General features: G+C 38.4%; 1 protein-coding gene across 1 annotated transcript in view; it reads left to right on the top strand.

Annotated features, from left to right (window-relative positions):
- Positions 1–21,462, top strand: part of zdhhc8b (zinc finger DHHC-type palmitoyltransferase 8b) — a 51,973-nt gene that overhangs the window by 24,834 nt on the left and 5,677 nt on the right. The window contains 6 exon segments of the mRNA XM_043240688.1: positions 16,476–16,597; positions 16,705–16,862; positions 17,640–17,812; positions 18,643–18,745; positions 19,422–19,513; positions 21,313–21,445. Coding sequence (XP_043096623.1) covers positions 16,476–16,597; positions 16,705–16,862; positions 17,640–17,812; positions 18,643–18,745; positions 19,422–19,513; positions 21,313–21,445 — 781 coding nt within the window.

The raw sequence follows: 21,462 nt of genomic DNA, 5'->3' as shown, positions 1-21,462 counted from the left end.
ATCGGCCGGCGTGTAGTGTGGGAATCGGGCTGGCGGGTTTTCATCGAACAATGCATGTCGGCTCTATTGTGCATCGGCAATCTGTGCCTCCCATTGTGTCCGTGCTGAGGAGGGATTGTTCTCCGAGCTGGAGTCCCACGATCCACGCAAATCCCTTCATCATCTCTTCCAGCTGCAACGTAAGAGTTCCTCGAGATGAATGAGACTCTTATGCCTGTTCGCACAACACGAGCAGTGTAGTTATCCGAGATGATTATTCAGAGGGAGGCTATGATGACGAACGTTGCCAGCGAGCGAAGAGTTTGAAAAGCAGCTTTTATTTGAAACCGAAATTACAGAAAGAATATTATTAACTTATTTAGACATCATAGAAACCCGATTGTGTTTCTAACGTCCCCGGCTTACACTACAGCGCATATAAAAGAAAAAACAAATAGTTAAAATACTAAATCAAATACTACTTTGATTGAATGTGGTAGAATATGTTCAACGGAGGTAAAAACTAGTTGAAAGTGTAAAACTAGGACACAATGTACTGTATTAAATGCATTTTTATATCATTTTTTATCCTTTAAACAAGTGTTTTACCCATATTTACAATTTTTGAGGGTTTATGTAATTGGGTAAAATCCTAACTTATATTTAGTATTTTTTTTTTTACTCAAATTTTAATTGAATTAGCACACATTTTACAAACCTTCAACAGTGAACGAGTAATTCTGGAAACTTCACATTTTTGGCTATAAGATGTCGGCTATCTGACACAATGCAGTCTATTTAAACACAATTCCTCGAGGGGGAAAAAAATCAAACAAAATCTGGGAGCCTAGTCTGCTTGATTTTCATACAAAACCCATGTTTCTTCTTTTGTGCTTTTGGTTAATGTGCAAAAAAAAGCGTCATTTGAGAGGCCCGTTAAAGTTTTGGACTCCGGAAACTTTCCGTCAGAGCTCTGGAGAAAGTGCAGTCTGTCGATTTTGTGCTGATTTCGCTGCGTGCAGTCAGTCTCTGGAGCTCAGCGTTCACTGACATTCTGCCGACCCAACTCGGAGATTCGGTGTCCTATTTTTTGCGTGTGTCTGTGGGGAGAGGAAGCGGAGCGTCTCTTTGACACGCACCTCGTGATTCCTTGACTCCTTTAACTTTTCTCCCGGGAAGACGTTACGCTCTCTCATGTTTGTCCCTCTCGGTGGAATTAGCTGCGATTCCATCATTCTGCTTTTATCCCCGTTTTTCTCTGAAACATTTGAGCAACTTAAATCCTCTCTTCACGCGTGTTTTGAACCCTTTTCTTCGCTGCGTTATGTCATTGTGCTCGAGAGCGTCCGTCTTTCCTCTCCGTCTGTCTGTCTGTCTATCGAGGCTAGGTTGCGTGCAGTAGCTTTGAACATCTCCGTCTCTCTCCGCTGGGATTTCTCTTGCTCTCGCAGGCTAAAAGAGTGTTTTTGCTGCAGTACACAAAAAAAAGTGTTTTTTTTTTTTTTTTTTTGTGTGTGTACTGCAGACAGAGCCTTGAAATGTAAAATTTTAAAACCTGGAGTATTATTTTATTATTCATAATATAACTTTATTATTTATGTATTTTTAAATCCGTGGTCTTATTCCGGATCTGTCTGTGAGACAAAGATTCTTAAAAAAATTATTCTATAGATTCACAAATCAGAAGAAAAGAAAACGGCATTCAAAAATATATTATTGTTTGTTTGTGTGTGTTTTTTTTTGTTTGTTTTTTTAATATGATTTATCAGATTGGGCAACTTTTTATAAGGGGCAAGAATTTCTCATCCTTGATTTAAACATTTTTATTTATTTATTTTGGAAGAAATTAATTAATGAATATTTTTGAGCTTGTGTGCAATAAATTGATTTGTAAAGTAATAGTAAATACATTAATATTAATTATTTTTAATTATTTAAATTCTAAATTATTAAATAATTATTCATTTTAAATCAGTTAAAAATAATAAAAGATTTAGTATTTTAAATAAATGTTTATATCTATTCTATTTATCAAAGAAATTACATTTTAAGCTATATCTTTTTTTTTTTTGTTTTTAATAATTGTTCACAATATTGCTGGATACAGGTGCAGGCTTCTTAAACCTAGGAAAATAATTTCAGAAACATTCAAAAACCTTTTAAACCGTAGCAACATCTGACTCCTCATGTCAACATATCAACTAATGAAATATTAATTCATTAGTTAATTTAATTAGATACTGGTTAGAAACTCCCAGCTTTAACTACACCAATAGATTTTTTGATATTCAAAACCAAGATCATTTACAAGAGCTGAATTATGGCCGTTACTTCATTATAAATGCCCTTGAGGGGAAAAGTTAGATGATACAAAAGCCGTTTTAATAGGTCGGTTTTTGCGTGCTGTTACTTGTGGAAGAGACTTAAGATTTACTTTTAAGTAAAGCACCGTCAGAGCTGTCGAACTGAAACAAACCCATGAGGAGAGCGCCTCTGAGGTATTAATACATCAAAAGAGTGATTCTATTCCTGAGATTGTATCTCATCCCTCAGTAAAAGCTTCGCTAAATTTGGCTCTTTAATTATGCTAATATATTATCGTTTGTTAAGGGAAGCTAAGCCGTGATTAGTGATTTTTCAATACTGCTCCAGCAGTTTCTCATCTGATAATATGTAAGATTATGATTAAAAATGTGCTATTTGTGTTTGGGCTCTAGAATAAAGTGCTAGACCTTTTACTGCAGTGTCACAATGTCTCCCGTGTGGCAATTTAGACATGCGTTGTACTGCCATTTGACCCCTGACCCAAAAGGGAAACTAAAGCTCGGGATTTTTTCCATGCAGTTATTTCTTCCCATACAGAGAGCGTGTATTCGTTTTCATCATGTCTTATTGAACAGCTCTGAGGCTGCTCTTTGTGCAGAGGAGAACATTACCGAATGTCAGAATTGAGACAAATTGGATGGAGGCCACGGGAAGGGAGCAATTATGGGAGATTTTTGCAGTGCCTACTGTAGGAGCAGAGGCAGTATTCGCATGACATTTCATTATGAGAGTACAGTTTCTGGAAAGCTGAAGGTGATTTATATATATATATATATATATATATATATATATGATACATACACTACTTTGAGTTTATTATGCTCGGTTCTCTTTGACTGTAGTTGGAATAGTTCGCCTAAACATGAAAATGAACTCACCCTCAGGCCATCCAAGATGTAGATGAGATTATACGTCATTAGTAACTGATTTGGGCAAATTTAGCACTGCTCACCAATGGCTCCTCTGCAGTGAATGGGTGCCGGCAGGATGAGAGCCTTAACATCATAATGATCCTCACCACTCCGGTGCATCAGTTTATATCTTGTAAAGTGACATGGTGACATTTTTAGTTCAAAGGGTTACTTCACCCCAAAATGAAAATGGTGTTATTAATCCCTTACCCCCACGTCGCTCCAAGCCTGTAAAAGCTTTGATTGTTTGTGGAACACTATTTAAGATATTTTGGAAACCGGTAGACTTGTTGCTATCCATTATGACTGTCCATTGGCTGCCAGACAATTTTCACTAACAAGGCCCAGCAAAATATGACCGACATCATCAGAATAGTCCATCTGCCATTAGCTGTGTAAACTGTAACATTGTAACTAACTTGTAGCTAAATTGTAACATTATGAAGCTACGAAAAAAAAGGGCAAAATAAATGACTTGGCACCGTAACGCCGCCATGGCGCCATTTTAGACAGCATCCGCTGATAAAAATAAGACTTTAAATATGAGTTCATCATCCAGCGTTTTCTCCAGTGGAAAGGTCCATTCCCTGCTGTCGTCTTGCATCAAAATATCAAACTCATTTTGACTGCTTTTGCTTACGAACACTGCCTACCGTCTGCATATTTCTCTCCTAATTGAGACGCCGCAAATTCTTCACTGGAGAAAGCAATGGTAAGACACGAGACTCTTGATCTAGCAAGAAGTTGTGGTTTGAAGTTAAACATCATGCAGCGTTTTGCTTCACGGGCTGTCAACTGACGGAATTGATACGGATGTGGATTATCGCAACGTTTTTCTAATCCGTTTGTCATTCTGACGGCACCCGTTCACTTTCGGTGAGCAAGTGGTGCTCGCGTTTCTCCAAATCTGTTTTCGGTGAAGAAATGAACTCGTCCGCATCTTCAGCGCCCCGATGGTGAGTGCATTTTCGGCAAGTTTTCAGTTTTCCTTCAACTCGACTTGACTAATTTGTGAGCTGCTGGTATTGTTCTCGGCGAGATGTCAGTCATCTCCATATAAAAGAGAGGAGGTGGTTTCAGAAGTGCCAGAGTAAACATTCATGCTCTCTCCCGTCTATCAGCATCTCCTGCTGGAACAAAGGCGGTTCCTCTTTGAGACTGAAGCTCCACTGAGCGGTCATTACCGCAGCAGACGAACTGATTTCCTTCCATTCTTGTGTGGGGAAATGTCTCGGACACTTCTTAATGAGTAGATTAGATAGATGGAGAGGAAATTTCGGTCCTAGAGAGACAGTGATTATGTTCATTCGTCATCTGTTCCTTCTCTGGGTTTTATTCGCTGTCTCTGCGAGAGGCCTGTGCTCGGTCTGCATGCTGCACTAATTGCAGTGGGCGGTTTTGTGCTATTTATGCTTTTGTTATGCATTGTTAGGACACCTCGCGCGTTCATGCTTTGTTTAACGAGTATATGGGTTTATCATGCAAAATCAGATCCTGGCTGCATTGATTTAGATGCAAATTTAAACCCAAAACAAAAACTTCAAAGGAAACTTCCTGCGTCTTAGAACTTCTTCTAATTAAATATGATTTGCACAAAGTATTTCTGAGCACGTTCTGACTGGTTTTTACATATGTATGTGCCCCATGCATAATTGTTGCTCATGCTAGGAGTTTTCATATTAGACGTTTTCGTAAGAAACGACGTCGGACCGCTTAGCAACCTGAATTTAGCAGCACGGCATCAAAGGGCTATCTAATGCATTGCAAGGGCATGTGCAATGTTCACATTACAAATAACCGCCCTCATCAGTCTGTACGAGTGACCCTTTATTCATATTATCTATCTTGCATAATATTCACACTCTCTGAGTCATTGAGGTCAAGGATTTCTGGATTGTTGGATACAATAGCCTTTAGTGCTTGGAAACCTTGTAGGATCCCTTGCAGTTTTACGTATGAAGACTTTATCCATCTCTTGTGGCGTATACTATTCCTATTTATATATGATTTCAGTACCTGTTCTATCTTGCTATATGTATCGATTTAGCATTCTGTCCATCTTTCTAGCGTTTCATCTGTGTTCTATTTCTTTTGTTCTTTTGATCAGTCTGTAAACATTAAGACATTTTCTTGAAAGCGTCCACTTTTAAAGTTTGATCAGATTATTGCTGTCCGCTTTGCTTTGCTATTCTCTCTTGTTTTACACGGATTAGAACTAAAGAGGCTGGATTTCTCTCTCTCCGTCTTTGTTATAAGACTTTCCACCTTCTGCTTCGTTCATATCGTTCACCATCTCCGTCTCACTGTTCTTCATTCCTCTGTCGGAGTGGATGGATTTGTGTGCTGTAAATAGCAGCACCTGTTCAGCAGAGATTAACAGGAAGCAAAGGGTTATTCTGGGCACAAGGAGGTGTCCTCTGTTTGTGTGTGTGCGTGTGTTGAAACAGTATGGGGGTTAGAAGATCAGATTAGCTGAAAGAGAAGAGACTGCATGTCCCCGTAGTAAAAGTAAACGCGCACGGGAGGTATTTTTGAACATTAAAAAGCTTCGTAAAGCGACTGCGGCCAATTACTCCCGCCAGATGATAGCCACGTGTTTCAATGTATGGCTATTCATGCAGTCCCGAAGGTCCTAAAACGAGCCATTCTTGAAATCTAACGCCAGTTTGGGTAGTGCCGTCTTCTATTTTGGATGTTTTGAGTTTCGCACATTTGTTGTAGCACGCTGAAACTTATTTGGCGCTCGATTTGGCACACTTGACTTGAAAACCGTGTGTGTCTGAACGGGCACGTGTGGTGAGCTATTTATAATCATATAGCTGTTCGTTCCTGGCTTGTGCCAGAAGTTGTGCCACACATTCGTACAGTAAGGCAGAACTACTCATTTTCCTCCAGCCGTGCTTCGTTTTATAAGTGCTTATTTGAGCATTTTAGATGCATTGCTAGACTGTTGATGCACTCAGGGTTAGAAAAAGAAATGGATCATACTGCAGTCTTTCAGCTATGCCTTTAATTGCAGGTGCACTCGGTTATTTTTTTTCTCTCAGAAGGGTTTATACGAATAGAACGGAGTAGTACTTTTGACAAATGTCTCAACGTCATTTACATAAAAAATCGGCAATCGGTGAAAATCGAGGACACCATTTGTTAAGCTGGACAACATTTATTTATAGGAGTTATATGACGTTGCTAAAAAGAACATTTATTTTGTGTATTTGGTGTAATGCAATGTTTCTGCAGTTCAAGGTAAAAAAACCCCCAAAACATTATTTCCCACGTACTGTACATTATTTTTGCTTCTCTATGCCCGCTTTCCTGAAACTATTTTTACAAAGCTCATCATTCTAAAATATGTGTACACTGATTGGCCAGCTATCCAGTGCATTGTGATTGGCTGAATAAACCAAGCATGTTATGGAAATGTTATGCCGTGTCCCGGCATGCCGACACAAAAACCCATTACTAACAAGGCATTCGTTGCATCCAGTGGAAACGTAGTGACTAATGACTTATACTCTCTTTTAACACGTTATATCGCTCCTCGTAAACAACACCATGTCTGAATTTGTGAGCGACCATCCAACACTAAACGGCATTGCTTAAAATTCACATTTGAATAGTAAGTATAGGCTGTGAGTTAGAAATGTCAGACTGTCCTTGCAAAGTTGAAATTGCCCCACTTTATAGGAACAGCCTTTATATTAGGTGGCCTTAGCTACTCTGTACCTTCATCAATAAATACGTACAATGTGCTTACTGTGGTCATATCCCGCTATTGAGGTGGGGTACGGGTAAGGTTAGTGGTATGGGTAGGTTTAAGGATAGGTGAAAGTCTAAGGGTTGGGTCAACAGTGTAAATGTAATTGCAAAAATGTATTACAGATGTAACTACATATAGGTATTTTTAAAGTACAACGTAAAAATACATACACAATGAGTGCATTGTATCAGATGATGCATTTAAATGTAAATGCATAGTTAAAGCCAGCTAATATAAAATGGGACCAAACAGCCAACTGGCATTGTAGGCTGCTCTCTCCAGAACATGGTGCTGGCAACAACACTACAGCGAGAATAATAGCTTTCTTTGCATATACAACCGGGCAGTGTTATGCAAATCTTCCCACACAGTGACGTAAACGTGGGTGTGTTTTAAACAAGCCGTTTTAGGAAGGCGTAACCTTTTTAAAGAATATATTTTTGGGTTTGAGACCTTAGGGTTTAACGCAGTAACTTGTGTCTGCTCAGTCCGTATCATTCAAAGACAACTTGCACTTCTGCCTGTGAAAAATAATTCCGAAAATTGTGAATGCACCTTTAAGAAAACTAGCTTGGTTGAGCACGCATGCACACATGACTGTTTGCCCTCTTTCTAAACCACTCAGTCCATCTTTCTGTCTCTGTCCAGATGGCTTCATGTGGCTTTTGGCTCAGACACACACACAGTAATCAGTTTAATAAGGAACCAGGCCACCAGTCTATTAAAACAATATTTTCATTGTATGTTACATCTGACATTGAATCTTAAACTTTAGATGGTTGTCATTTTTATTGTTTTTAGAAAAGCCATTTTCTATCTGAGCACATGGCCGGCGCATTGAGTGACTGTTTGACTGTATTCCGTCATTCTATACATCTGTTGTGGAGCGTTTTTGTTGTACATTTACGCAATCAAGTTAGATGAAAGTTCTGCTAAAAGGAGTTCTTTGCGGCCCACAGCCCGTGAAAGCTCCTCGTTGTTCTGAAGGTCTCTTCTCTCCCCTTCCTCAACCTCTTAGCTTTGATAATGTAGGCCATGACAGACTGCGTATCTTTCTGCAGTCTTTTTATTACATTCAGAAACACCCGACTGCATTGTCTCATTTAATCTGGGAGTTTGTTTGTGAGTGATCAGTCTGAGCAGGAAGGGAATATTACCAAGCTGTCATCGTGACTTTATTTTAGCCTTTTTGAATTCGTAGTTCATTTGTGCACATTTTTGTTCCTATGTGAACGCTGCATTGTCAACATTACAGCTGTATTTATCACAGGATGTACCCTTCTGTTATGTTTGTGTTCAGAGAGAGTTGTGATATCTTGCCGTTTTCCAACGCCCAACGTCAAACATGATCAGGCTCCTGCGTTCTACACGCTCCCGGGGATTCTGTTCTTCATAGACAGAGCTTAGCCTAAGTGCCATAGTTTAGGACATTGAAGTAATTTTTATAAGCATGCCTTACAAAAAAAACATGATGCGCATCTTAAGACAAAACAAAGGCACTGACATGTTTTTAAATCAGTCGTTGCTAGTTTCTTTCAGCTGACGGAGCTCAGATTTACATTTTAGTCTAGGACTAGGCTTAAGTCTCGTCTGTGAAAGCGGGGTTAAATGTGCTTGTGTGTAGAGCAGGCCTAGTGTATTTTTAGAGAAAGCACTAAATCAGAGGGAAAGGAGAAGTTGTGCTACACTAAAACATGATTGTGCAGAAAGAACTGATCCGGGAACAACGCTCAAAAGCACTATGATAACGCTAAATAACTATATCCATATTTAATATTAGAGCTGTGGCATAAAAAAGGCTTAAATGTGTATATATATATGTGTGTGTGTGTGTGTGTGTGTGTGTGAGCGGCACACAATCACTTATAAGGTCTAAATGGTGTTTGTTATTTGAACACACACCATTTTTCAGATCACTGACCTTTGACCTCTTTCATTCTGTTGAGCAGGTTTATAGAAACGCTGCTCTTTGTCTCCCACACCTTATCTTCTCTTAACAAACACCCCGCTGTATTGAGTCTGACACTAAGAAGCAGTTCAGTAAACAATGCTTGACGGTTCAGATTTTTCCTCTCTCTCACTCAGACTCATTCTGTCTGGACTTCCGATCAGGAAGTGGCTAGAAAATGGCCGAGGACTATTTTCCAGCCACTTGGAGCCATTCAGCGATACGTTTGAAGATAGGTGTGCGTGTGTCTGCACCTCCGTGTTTGTGAAAGTGTGTGGAGGACACGCAAATAAATCGGGTGTCTCTTAAGGTCAAGGAGAAAGAAGATATTAAGTCCCGGTACTTGGCAGCTACTCCATCTGGGTCATTCTCCAAGCCCATCTAAATGCCTAGGTGTCAAAAGAATGGATGGGGTTTTATTCTTATCTCTGGTGTGTCATGTGTGCTGAGGATTTGGATTTGTGCCGGTTGCTTATCTTTTCAATCAGTGCACCAGAGATGTTTGTTCAGATTTCTTCTTTGGCCATTTCTGACAGCTATAGGTGGCATGAGTGTGACTTTTCACCCCCTCTCTCTAAAAATATATAAAAAAAAAAATAGTAATATGCATACTAATAAGCAAATAATAGGTGTAACTGTAAAATAAAGTGCTACCACCTTTTCAAAATTGATACTGTATGTTTGCGTATGTATGTGTAGCTGAATTTTCAGCATCAGAACCCGTTCCAATATGCTGATATGCTGCACAGAAAGATTTCTTATCATTTATGTTGAAAACATTTGTGCAACTTTATATTTTTTGTGGATACTGCGTTCTATCCTGACACAAAAGTATCAGTTTTAAACGGACAGCGTGTTCGGCCTGGATTTGGTTGTCCGTTTTTTTGCCACGCATGTTTTACCGCAGCAGCTGCAGTCTGGCCTTAAAATACTGCATGGTAAGGAATGCGTATGAGGTTAGCCAACAACTGCCGCTCAGATATGCACCGTCAGTACACAACTTATATGTAGCAGCGCGCGTGTGTTTGTGCGGCGCACCTGTGGATGCGTGTGTGAGCTCTCTTTTGAGTCTATAAGGATGCGACGGCGTCAAGATATTTACAGAGGCTTCTCCGATCAGTGCTGAAGATGTTTGGCCGCAGATTCCCTCGGGGCTAAATCTGACCCGGTCGTATTTATCTAGCTCAAGCGTTCAAGTTCAGCCCTGTGTTTAGCTCGGATCCGTTTAAGCTGCTGTTGTTGGGGGTATTCTACTGTTTTAAGCAGATCTATATGAGGAAAGAGCGAGATGTCATCTCTGCTATTGTCCTTTCAGAGAGTGATTAATAGACCGGCGGGGATTTGTGACCTTATTTATGCTGCTTTTCACTCTCATTATTAAATAGTTTAAAGGGCTAGCGGTGAAGATAATCTGTTTGATGTGGATCACATCCCATAATGCCCGTCGAGTGCCATGTGGTCTTGTGCGTGTTGTTTTTAGACGGGTGGGATTACGCCGGTGATAGTTTCTCTCTAAGTTTGGAGCTCTGTCGCTGTGTCTGTGGGAGCGCTTCTCCCTTCGGCTGTGTTTTGACTGATGTTTTAATCTGTGTGTGTGTGTGTGTGTGTGTGTGTGTGTGTGGGGAGATGGGACTGCCGTTGGGTTCGTATAGGAGTGATCTGTGCTTGTGTTTTTCACCACGTCTCCTTTATAAGCATTCAGAACCTCAGAGAAGATGCATTGTCAAAATTGAGAATATAGACGTGTAAATACACTTTAGTAATACTTCATTACTTCATACTTCATTGCTTTAATCAGCAAATACCTGATTAAGGTAGCATAGGTTAATTGGTTTATTGGTTCGTGCTCGAATGTGTGAATGTGTTTTGCTGTAGGTTTGGAGGAATATTGTGAGATCCTTTGGGTCTCGGTGAAGGAGTTGGCAAACACTGTTGATGCTGATAAGGGGAAACCAAGCTTTGGCATCCCAGGAAGGATTAGTGGAAACTGGCTAGTGCCGCACCGCAAACACGCCGTCTCAGACAAAGTTGGATTAAAAATGGGGGCTAGCCTTTGTGTGCAAACAGGGTCCAAATTAACGTTGTTGACACTGCGGATTAATTGATATTATCGGCCTTCTCTAAGGCGTGACTGCATTGTAAACACTGCAAATGTACATATTTGTTTCTGCTTATTTTAGAATATGCTGCAGACACGCATGCAGCTGGAGGGACTCCATGTACTACTGTTCAATATTGATTTAAACTTAAAATCGGTTTTGTATATGAAAATTAGGGAAGAACGATACGTTTTATGCATTTTGGCAGTAGAAAACACAGTCAAAGGATAGTTCGCTTAAAAAAAGAGAATGAAAAATGGCTAAAAAGGCCACCCGAGATGTGAATGAGTTTGTTTGTTAGTTTAAACAGATTATAGAAATTAAAGAAATAGTTCACCCGATAATTTACGAATCATTTACTCGTCCTCAAGTGCTTCCAAATCTTTATGAATGTCGTTATTCTGCCAACGTTTTTGAAGAAAGTCTGTAAGGCTCTTTTGGGTCACCATTGACTTGCATAGTAGGATAAAAAAATACCATGGAAGTCAATGGTGACCCAAAAGAGCCTGGTTACAGACTTTCATCAACATGTCTTCCTACAGGTTTGGAACTACTTGAGGGTGAATAAATGACGATAGAATTTTCGGTTGATGAATTTTCATCAATGAATTTTCATTTTTGGTTGGACTACTCCTTTAAGTAGCTTTATTGTACATCACTCGCTCACCCGTGGATGGGTGCCATCGGATTGAGAAACAGCTGATGAAGAGGATCCGTTGGAGAGCAAGCGATGGAAACATGCTACATTTCTCCAAATCCGTTTCTATAAACGCTTCCTCTTTACAAATAGATTCTTCATCTACCTTTTGCATGTTGTGAGAGTGAATTCATTTTTGTGAATCACCACAGTTTTATTTCCAATTGAAGCTCTGCAAGTTTTCATTTTGGACGCAGTGTGTGTGTGTGTACTCTCGCACGCTAAAGCACACACTACCTTGCTGTCAGGGGTGGTCATTTACTTTCGTAAGATTCTAATGAGGAAAATGTAGGGCAAACATTTTTCTTTTAGGGCGGTTGTACAGGAAGTGCTTCTAATGAATAACGCGTTTCATTTCTCTGTTGTCAGAAGCTCCAGGGTGGATCTGTTCGCCACACAGCGTTCCCTCAGTAAGCATCTGTCTGATTGATTAATGATCTCCTGTGTTCAAGCCCATCACCATCTTCCTTTTTTTTTTTCTGGACTGCTCTGCTCCGGTAGAAATCGCGTAGATTTCTCACACGTTGATTAATGAAGCAGTGTTTATTGTAGGTGCGGGACTCCCGCGGTTCGCTAATTGGCCCGTAGTGCTTTGAAATAACTTAAGAAGTGAAGCGAAGGGGGAAAAACGAGATTAGAGGTGTGTGAATTAAACGACCTGATCTCTGCCGGCGGGAGATGGCATCCATGCAGTGAATGCGAGGACAGAAACCGTGCACGGCGAACACACAGCAAGCGTCGACGTTGCATTTTCAGCACACTCTGGCAGATATGATGGGTGGAACTTCAAAGGCTTTTTCCTCTCTTCTGGCACTATGTTATTAGTTTGGTCAGATGGGACGTACATTATTGAAATCCATCTATCGTCCCAGAGAGATGTGCATCGTGGAGGTGCGTATGCTGCATATCAATGAGGCCACAGGCTTGTACTGAAAAATAAATAAATAAAAACGATGTCAGGTCCCAGCAGAAAACATATTTGTTAGCGGTGGTGGTTAAGACACCTATTAATATCGATCATACTTAAGATTGCACGAATACATAATAATAACTTTTTTTCAATATTTTTCATCTACAATCATCTACTCTTATGTATATCTTTCTTTCCTTTTCTTTTTTTTATTTTATAAACACAGTAATAAAAATTGAGCACCGCTAATAAATAGCTTCTTTAAAATAATTATTTACTTATTTAAAAAAAAATTCCCAGAACTATTTTTTTTTTATTTTATATTTTAATATTTATGAACATGGTAATTAGAATAATTGTCTTCTCCAGCAGCTGTAAGATGTATTTATTCAATAATTAATTCTAATAAATAATCGTTACATTAAAAATATATATATTTTGCATTTAGTTTGTCGCTGTAAGCGTCATATAAGGTGCCACCAATGAATAGCTTCTCTGTTAGATTTTATAATTTATATTATTTACATTTTAAATTATTGCTCCGTCTATTAATTGAACAGATTTGTTGGGATAGTGATGTCGGTTTGCCGTTGTTTATCTTTTCTGCATGCTTTTAAGCATCTTTTTCCGTTTATCTCACTATCAGCGTGTTATGAATTAACTAACACCGGTTTAAAAGCTTTGAGCTCCCTAAAGCTGTTGTTGACAGGGTTGTTTCTTTTATCTATATTGATCTCGTCGGCGTATTATAATCCTCACGGATAGATGGCTCCTTAGAGCGACTGCCTCTGGCACAGATATGCTAATATTTGTAGCAGCTAGGCGTTAGACACACTGCAGGGAACGGCCTAAATTAAACCTTATATACACCCTCCAGCTCAGCCCTTGGGTTGTTAAAATGCCAGTGTAATTTACACTAAAATAAGGGGCTTGAGGGCATGGCCGAGGATACGGCCTTTTTACACAAGGTTTTCGGTTATCTCCGTCGCAGCCCTTCCTGAAGAAATTAAGCATAGATGGTTTCACGAAGGCAATTAAAGTTCTTTTAATTGTCGTTTAAACGCGTGCTTTAATGTTTAGACTCCCCACAATCACAATTATGTACACAGAAAATCGCAAATCGATGAATTCGTTGACTTGTCGTCTAGGTTCATGCACATTTGAGAGATTCAGGAGCCTTTCTCGGCAATATACGAGGATTATGCGCTTCCAGTAATGTCTTTAACACATTGTAGAAAGCTTTATTATGCTAATTTTCCACAAAGCAAGTACGTATAGACACTTTACTAAATCTCAAAGTGTTTCCCAAAACACTTACAGTGCATTGGTATTTACACATTTGGCACACTCCAAAAATGAGTTGGATAATAATGATGTTTCGTTGCAGCAAACTACCAAAACGCAATATGCATCGGTTACTGATAAAAATATTGCTCACAGGTTTATCAGTTTACTATGAAATTTATGCTGAGAGTGTGTGAAATAAGCGATAATGTAAAAAAAGGTTGAGGTGACCTATCAGGCCTTTTTACGCCGTTTATTGCATTTAAGGGATATTGCTGTATATTGCAATCACCGCCGAAGGGGATGCTTTGTGCTTGACACCCTTTAGCTGCACACCTCGACTGACCAATCAGAAACAAGTTTCAGAAAGCCGTGCAATAATTATTTGCAAAATGGGCGCTTTGGCTGCTCTTGCGGTTTAAAGGAGATTCATTAATTTAGACATGAACATTTTAGTAACGTCGAAAAGTTTACATTTATGCATTTGGAACTTTGGTTTTAATTCATTTTAATGTGTTGTTTATGACCGAAATCAGTCAGTTTTTCTAAAATTGAGATTTATACGTCTTCTGAAAGCTGAATAAATTTGCTTTCCATTGATGTGATGGGACTCAAAAATGACATTCTCATACATTTACAATAGTAAATTAGCCATTTTCTTCATGGTACATGATCTTAACTTAATGTGCTAATGATTTTTGGCGTAAAAGCAAAATCAATCGTTTTGACCCGTACAATGGATTTTTGGCTATCGCTACTGGTTTTCACATTTTATGCCTTTTACGTCAATCTCCCCAGATGTGCTGCTGGAGAAGCACTTCTTATCGAGTTAAAATGTGCATTTGTGTGACCGACGAGCCTTTTAGTTCGTTCTTGGTTTCGATGTGAAAACGAAGAAATAACCTTAGCCATCCCCTTAACTTAATAAAAGTCCGAAGGACGCTCTAAGCCCGTCTCTCACAGAGCAAGGGTTATTGCATTTCACAGAGCAGTGTATTTATTCCCTAATTTCCCTGACGCTCTTGTTTACCCCCAAGGAGATGTTCATGCGGCCGATAAAACCGACGTTTATTTCTTCGCCCACAGCACGGATTGATTCTGAGGTCGTGCGTTTGAGATTGAATTATGCATGAACGAGTGGTAACGGCATCGGTTTTGCTCTGTTGTGTGAGTCTGGCCTCTTTATCGTTCTCACCTTCCACTTCGTTGCTGCTTTGCATTCTCTGATTAAAACGAAAACCGCGTAGAAAACCGAACGGAGTGAGTGTGTTGAATCGCATCGGAGAGATAAAGGTGAGAGTGTTGGTGATTTTTTTTTTTTTTTTTTTTTTTTTTTTTCCTCAGGGTTCGAGAGAACAGAATAGACATGGCAGGAGAGGTTAGAGAGTTATGGATCATTCTAGCTTCAAAATCTGATTGGATGAGGTGCGTTCGAAGCTGCTCTGGAATAGCCAATGTAACGGTTGCTTGGCAACTATACATGTGCGCAGCCAGGCTAATGGACTGTATCACTTTAAACAATATTTCCATTATTGTAATTGTTACCGTAATCAAATGCACTTATTTGTTGAATAAATCCGCCTTTGTGAAATGAATCTGGTAGAAATCGCCGTAAAGCATGGCCTCGAGTGGCTTGTTGCTTCATTACGTAACGGCATTATAGATTCATCTACCTCTAAATGACATGCAGAAACCAAAACAAATGTGCTTGGTCACTTTGCGTGTCGATCAGATGGTGTCCTTCTGTCTGGGTGGGCGGTTCTTGGCCAGAAAAAGTCCTGTTCTGCAAGACTACAAGAAATGTTAGACTCCAATAGGAGTCTGGATTTAGAAGTGCGCAAATATATGTGCTTGGCTCTGCCTGTTAACCCATCTTAAATTAAACCCGGTTATGAGAGGAGGTATAGGAGGACGGCTAGTCATGTCCTGCAGTTTACGTAAGACTTCTAGAAATCTGAAGGCGGTATGGGTTTGTTTAATTGCCAATAGCTCTGTGTGTAGGTTGTAATATGATAGAATGTAATTAATGCAGGATCTGTGCTTAATAAAGGTTTTAATAGTGATGCTAAAAATAAAAATTGAAAAATAATAACACTAAATAATGATATTGTTACAGTGATTATTATAATTAAAAAATAATAAAATGTATTGCTGAAATGACAACAACAATAATAATAATAATAATTATTATTAAAATATATTTTATATTAATTTATATATAATTTAATCGTTTAGTTACTGTTATATTTTAATTAATTTATTTTATATTATGTCATATATTTATATATTATTTTGTCGGCATTTCATTTATGCAAAACTATTACTTTTAGAAGATTTTAGTTATTAGTGTTGTTGTTAATTTGCGTACATTCATTTTTTTGTACCATTTTATATATATATATATATATATATAAGAATAATTTAATAATAGTTCTCACTCAAATATATCCTAACGTTTGCAGATTTGCAGGGACCGACCCGAATGTTGTTCAGAAAAAAACGAGAAGTGATGACTCTTTCGAATAGCATTCTAGATAACGCTCTTCCTTGTGTTTCTCTCAGGTGTCCGTGGTTGACCAAGGCCGTCTCCCCTGTTGTGCCTCTATACAATGGCATCGTCTTCCTCTTTGTGCTGGCCAACTTCAGCATGGCCACCTTCATGGATCCGGGGGTCTTTCCCAGAGGTATGATCCGGTTGTAGTTTAGGTTTTCGGACGTCTGGAGATGCACGGTTAGAACGTGCATGTCACACGCGGCGCTGATGTGAATATCCAAAATGTCTGTTTCCCAGCGGACGAGGACGAAGACAAAGACGATGACTTCCGAGCACCGCTGTATAAAAACGTGGAGATAAAGGGAATCCAGGTGCGGATGAAGTGGTGTGCCACGTGCCACTTCTACAGACCTCCGCGCTGCTCACACTGCAGCGTGTGTGACAACTGTGTGGAGGTGAGGTGCGCTTCCTGCCTGACACACACACACACACACACACATCATGTTTATATTCAGTGATAGTCATAAATACACACACATTTCTGAGTCGTAACACCAGTCACAGTGTTTTTAGTTTCTGTTTGCATAATATATGTATGTGTACTGTTAATTTTGTTTATATAGTTACACACACATACAGTATATATTTTGAAAATAATGTCTATATATATATATTTATATTTATATATTTATGTATATATATATATATATATATATATATATATATATATATATATATATATATATTTTAATATTCCATATATATTTATAATCTATATTATATATAAATATTAATTTAAAAGCAAATTTTTCTTCAATATATACATGCACGTCTTTGTATTTATATATACATAATAAATACACACAGCATGCACACATTTATTGTGTAAAATAAAATAATAATAATAAAATGAAAATACTTTTTTTGATCAAGTAAATGCAGCCTTTCAAAAACATTTAAAACATTTTACTGACCCCAAACTTTTTTAATGGCGATGTACTTCCAAGAAACCAAACAAAAAAATAGGGAATGACTTGTATTTGTGAATTTTATTCATCGTTTGGACACAAAACTCTGTTTGCATGTATGCATGCATGTGTATATATATATATATATATGTGTGTGTGTGTGTGTGTGTGTGTGTGTGTGTGTATATATATGTATATGATGTAAATGCCTGATGTAAAAGGGTCGTGGAATCTGCTGCTCACACACTTTTCTTCTCGCCGTAGGAGTTTGACCACCACTGCCCGTGGGTGAACAACTGCATCGGCCGGAGGAATTACCGCTATTTCTTCTTGTTCCTTCTGTCTTTAAGTGTTCACATGGTGGGAGTGTTTTCCTTCGGCCTGCTGTTCGTCTTACACCACCTTGAGAGCCTGAGTGCACTTCACACAACCGTGACGTATCCTTCCCCAGTAAATAGTTCCTGGTCAGAAATAACACATAGCAACTATGAGGAAAGCTCATTTAGTTCATTTAGTTCTATTTTATGTGGATTTACACTACAGTTCAAAAGTAAGATTAATATTGATATTTTAAAACCTAGATTTTATATTATATATGTAGTTATTTGTAGCAATTTTTGTGCTTTTTTTGTTTGTTTTATATTTATCTATGTTCCTTTTTATTTTTATTTGAATTTAAAATTGTAGTGTTTAGTTTTTCTTATTTTTGTTAATTATCATTTATCATTTCTAATTTCCATTTAGCCTAATATATTTATATATTATTTCAGAAGAATTCTTATTTATATTTTATATATATATTATATATTTTGTATATTGTATATATATATATATATATATATATATATATATATATATATATATATATATATATATATATATATATATATATATATATATATATATATATATATACCTTTTATTTTTAATTCAGTTTAAAGTTTTAGTGTTTAGTAAAATAGTAAAGTTACTATTTAAGATTAAACTTCAGTCAGGTGTCAAGGCAACATTTTTACATTTCTTTTAATCTAACATCTAACATTTATATGTATTTCAGAAACTAAATAGTTTTAATTACCAATAACAACACTGTTTGACAGGGAGGCCACGCCCACAGTGACATCCCATTGGCTAAAAATCCTGCACTACTTGTCTATGTATTAAAGCTCAATAGGATTCTAATACGCTGTAGCTTCAAGCAGCATTTCTCTTTCAGCGAGGACAAAAAGAAAATCACAACAGGCTCCTTGACTTTCCTCCTGTCCAGTCTAGTGGTTATGTGTGTGACTGGCCTGTTTTTCATCCCTGTTATGGGCCTCACTGGGTTCCACATGGTTCTCGTAGCCAGAGGACGAACCACGAACGAACAGGTGAACCAAATTACCCGCCACTAAATATGTTAATCTGGTTTGAGTAACTTGTAGAAGCAGAGCTGCACCCACTCAGTATCACCTTGATGTCTTTCCAACTTGATTGCCTTCTGTTGTTCGTGTACGACATCTGTTACAAAGCCTGGTATTTTCATCACACTTTACAGTCCTGTGGGTCAAGGACAGTTGTTTTCCACTCTCTTCAGTTTACTCAAAGTAGGATTCTCTCTCTCTCTCTCTCTCTATGTCTCTCTCTGTCTCTCTCTCTCTCTCTCTCTCTCTCTATGTCTCTCTCTCTCTGTCTCTCTATGTCTCTCTCTCTCTGTCTCTCTATGTCTCTGTCTCTCTCTCTCTCTCTCTCTCTCTCTCTCTCTCTCTCTCTCTCTCTCTCTCTCTCTCTATGTCTCTCTCTATGTCTCTCTCTCTCTCTCTCTCTCTATGTCTCTCTCTCTCTGTCTCTCTATGTCTCTCTCTGTCTCTCTATGTCTCTCTCTGTCTCTCTCTCTCTCTCTCTGTCTCTCTCTCTCTCTCTCTCTCTCTCTCTCTCTCTCTCTCTCTCTCTCTCTCTCTCTCTCTCTCTCTCTCTCTCTCTCTCTCTCTCTCTCTCTCTCTCTCTCTCTCTCTCTCTCTCTCTCTCTCTGTCTCTCTCTCTATGTCTCTCTCTCTCTGTTGTCAGGTGACAGGAAAGTTCCGAGGAGGAGTGAATCCATTCACTCGGGGTTGCTGTGGTAATGTGAAACACGTCTTGTGCAGTCCACTTGCTCCTAGGTAAAGTAACAACACACACACACACACACACACACACACTTGCATTTGTGGTCTCTCCATAAGTGTAATACTGTACAAACTGTATTTTCTATCACCCTACACCTAAACCTACCCCTTACCGGAAACTACTGGCATTTTTTTATTTCATAAAAAACAGGTTTTTTTCTTTTTGTTTTAAACCTTCTGTTTTACAGGGACACAGGAACTGTCCTCATAAACCATATTTACGTTGTGGTACCCATGTGGTCCTCGTGAATCACAAATGCTAGTACACACACACACACACACACACACACACACACACACACACATATACTGAATTCATGTTTATATTCAGTGATAGTCATAAATAAATACACACACAGTGTTTCATCGGCCCCTGACAGCTGGTTCCTGGCACTTGACAGCTATCTTTTGCTCGTTTTGGAGCAGACGGCTGGGTGTTTCATTTCAACTGAATTCACATTAGACTGTGTTATTTTACATTTGCAAAACAGACAGTATTCAGTGAACGTTACGCTACAAAACACCTATGAATTAACAACCTTAACCGTTGCCTTCAGAGAAATGAATTGCTTTTTATATAAATAGTAGTGATGTCAAATGATTAGTTGTGATTAATCGCATCTAAACTAAAAGTTTCTGTTTGCATAATAGGTGTACTGTTAATTTAGTTTATATAATTACACACACATATGTAATATATGTAATGTACTCATATATAATGCAGCCTTGGCCAGTTTAAGATTTCTTTCAAAAAAATTAAAATATTTTACTGACCCCAAACTTTTTTAATGGCGATGTACTTCCAAGAAAGACTTGTATTTGTGAATTTTATTTATCGGTTGGACACAGAACTCAATGGACGCAGATCTGTTTGTATATGTGTATATGTATATATGTGTGTGTGTATGTGTATATGTACATGATGTAAATGTTTGTCTGTGTATAAACTCATCTAAAATGCTTCAAGTATGCTTTGAAATAGCCTTTAGGAATTACTGTGATACTTATAAACACGAGACAGAGGTGAAAAAAGGTTGTTTATCAGTGGATAGAGAAGAATAAGGGTCCATAGGAAGGTGGTTTGTGTCCTGTTTTTCTTGCCTGTTTTATGACACTCTGAGCAGGAAAAGCATGTCGAACTGAAGATTTGAATCAGGTTGTGAAACAATGGAGAGAGAAAGTGATTGCCGTATAAACACAGATTAGAGCCAAGGTTAATGTCTTGTTAAGACTAGAGAAGACATCTTCAGAAACAATAGAGGACAACCTTTGTGAGGCCAAAGCCGAACAAAAGAAACTGTTTTTCCACAATGCTGTTTACATCGCTTCTCCAATCAGAATGACAGGAATAGTTCACCTAGAAAAAATCAATCAATCAGTGATCGTTCTAATATGCTGATTTGATGCTCAGAAAACATCTCTTACAATTGTTAATGTTGAAAAAACCGTGACATATATATTTTCTCAGGCTTCTTTGCTTATGCTTAAAAGCTCAGAATGAATTTATATGGAAATGTTTGGTAACGGTATAAAAAAGCCTTTCGCTTTTGACCAATAGAATGCATTCTTACTCTATAAAAGTATTTTCACCAAAATAAATAGATATAAAAATGACTACGCGATCATAATTTCCCTTTTTTTATGTTCCTCGGCAGTCATGTGGGTTTGAGTCAACACCGACATGAGTAAAGGATGACACAGTTGGCGTTTTGTCAGCTATTTTAAGCATTTGTTAACCTACATGCGGTTGTGGTATGAACGCGTGCATCATGTCAAGCGTTTCTGCCCTACAGGTACGTCGCTGACCCCAGGAAGAAAGTTCCCATCACTCTGAAACCGCCGTTCCTCCGCCCCGACCTCTCCACCCGACACATCAGTGTCAAAATCAGTGATAACGGTATCCACAGTAGCATCCTACGGAGCAAAGTGAGTGCACAAAACTC

This window comes from Puntigrus tetrazona, chromosome 5 (genome assembly GCF_018831695.1).
Source record: "Puntigrus tetrazona isolate hp1 chromosome 5, ASM1883169v1, whole genome shotgun sequence".
Lineage (NCBI taxonomy): Eukaryota > Metazoa > Chordata > Actinopteri > Cypriniformes > Cyprinidae > Puntigrus > Puntigrus tetrazona.
The sequence above is the reverse complement of the archived record's forward strand: the minus strand, read 5'-3'. Positions and strand labels throughout refer to the sequence as shown.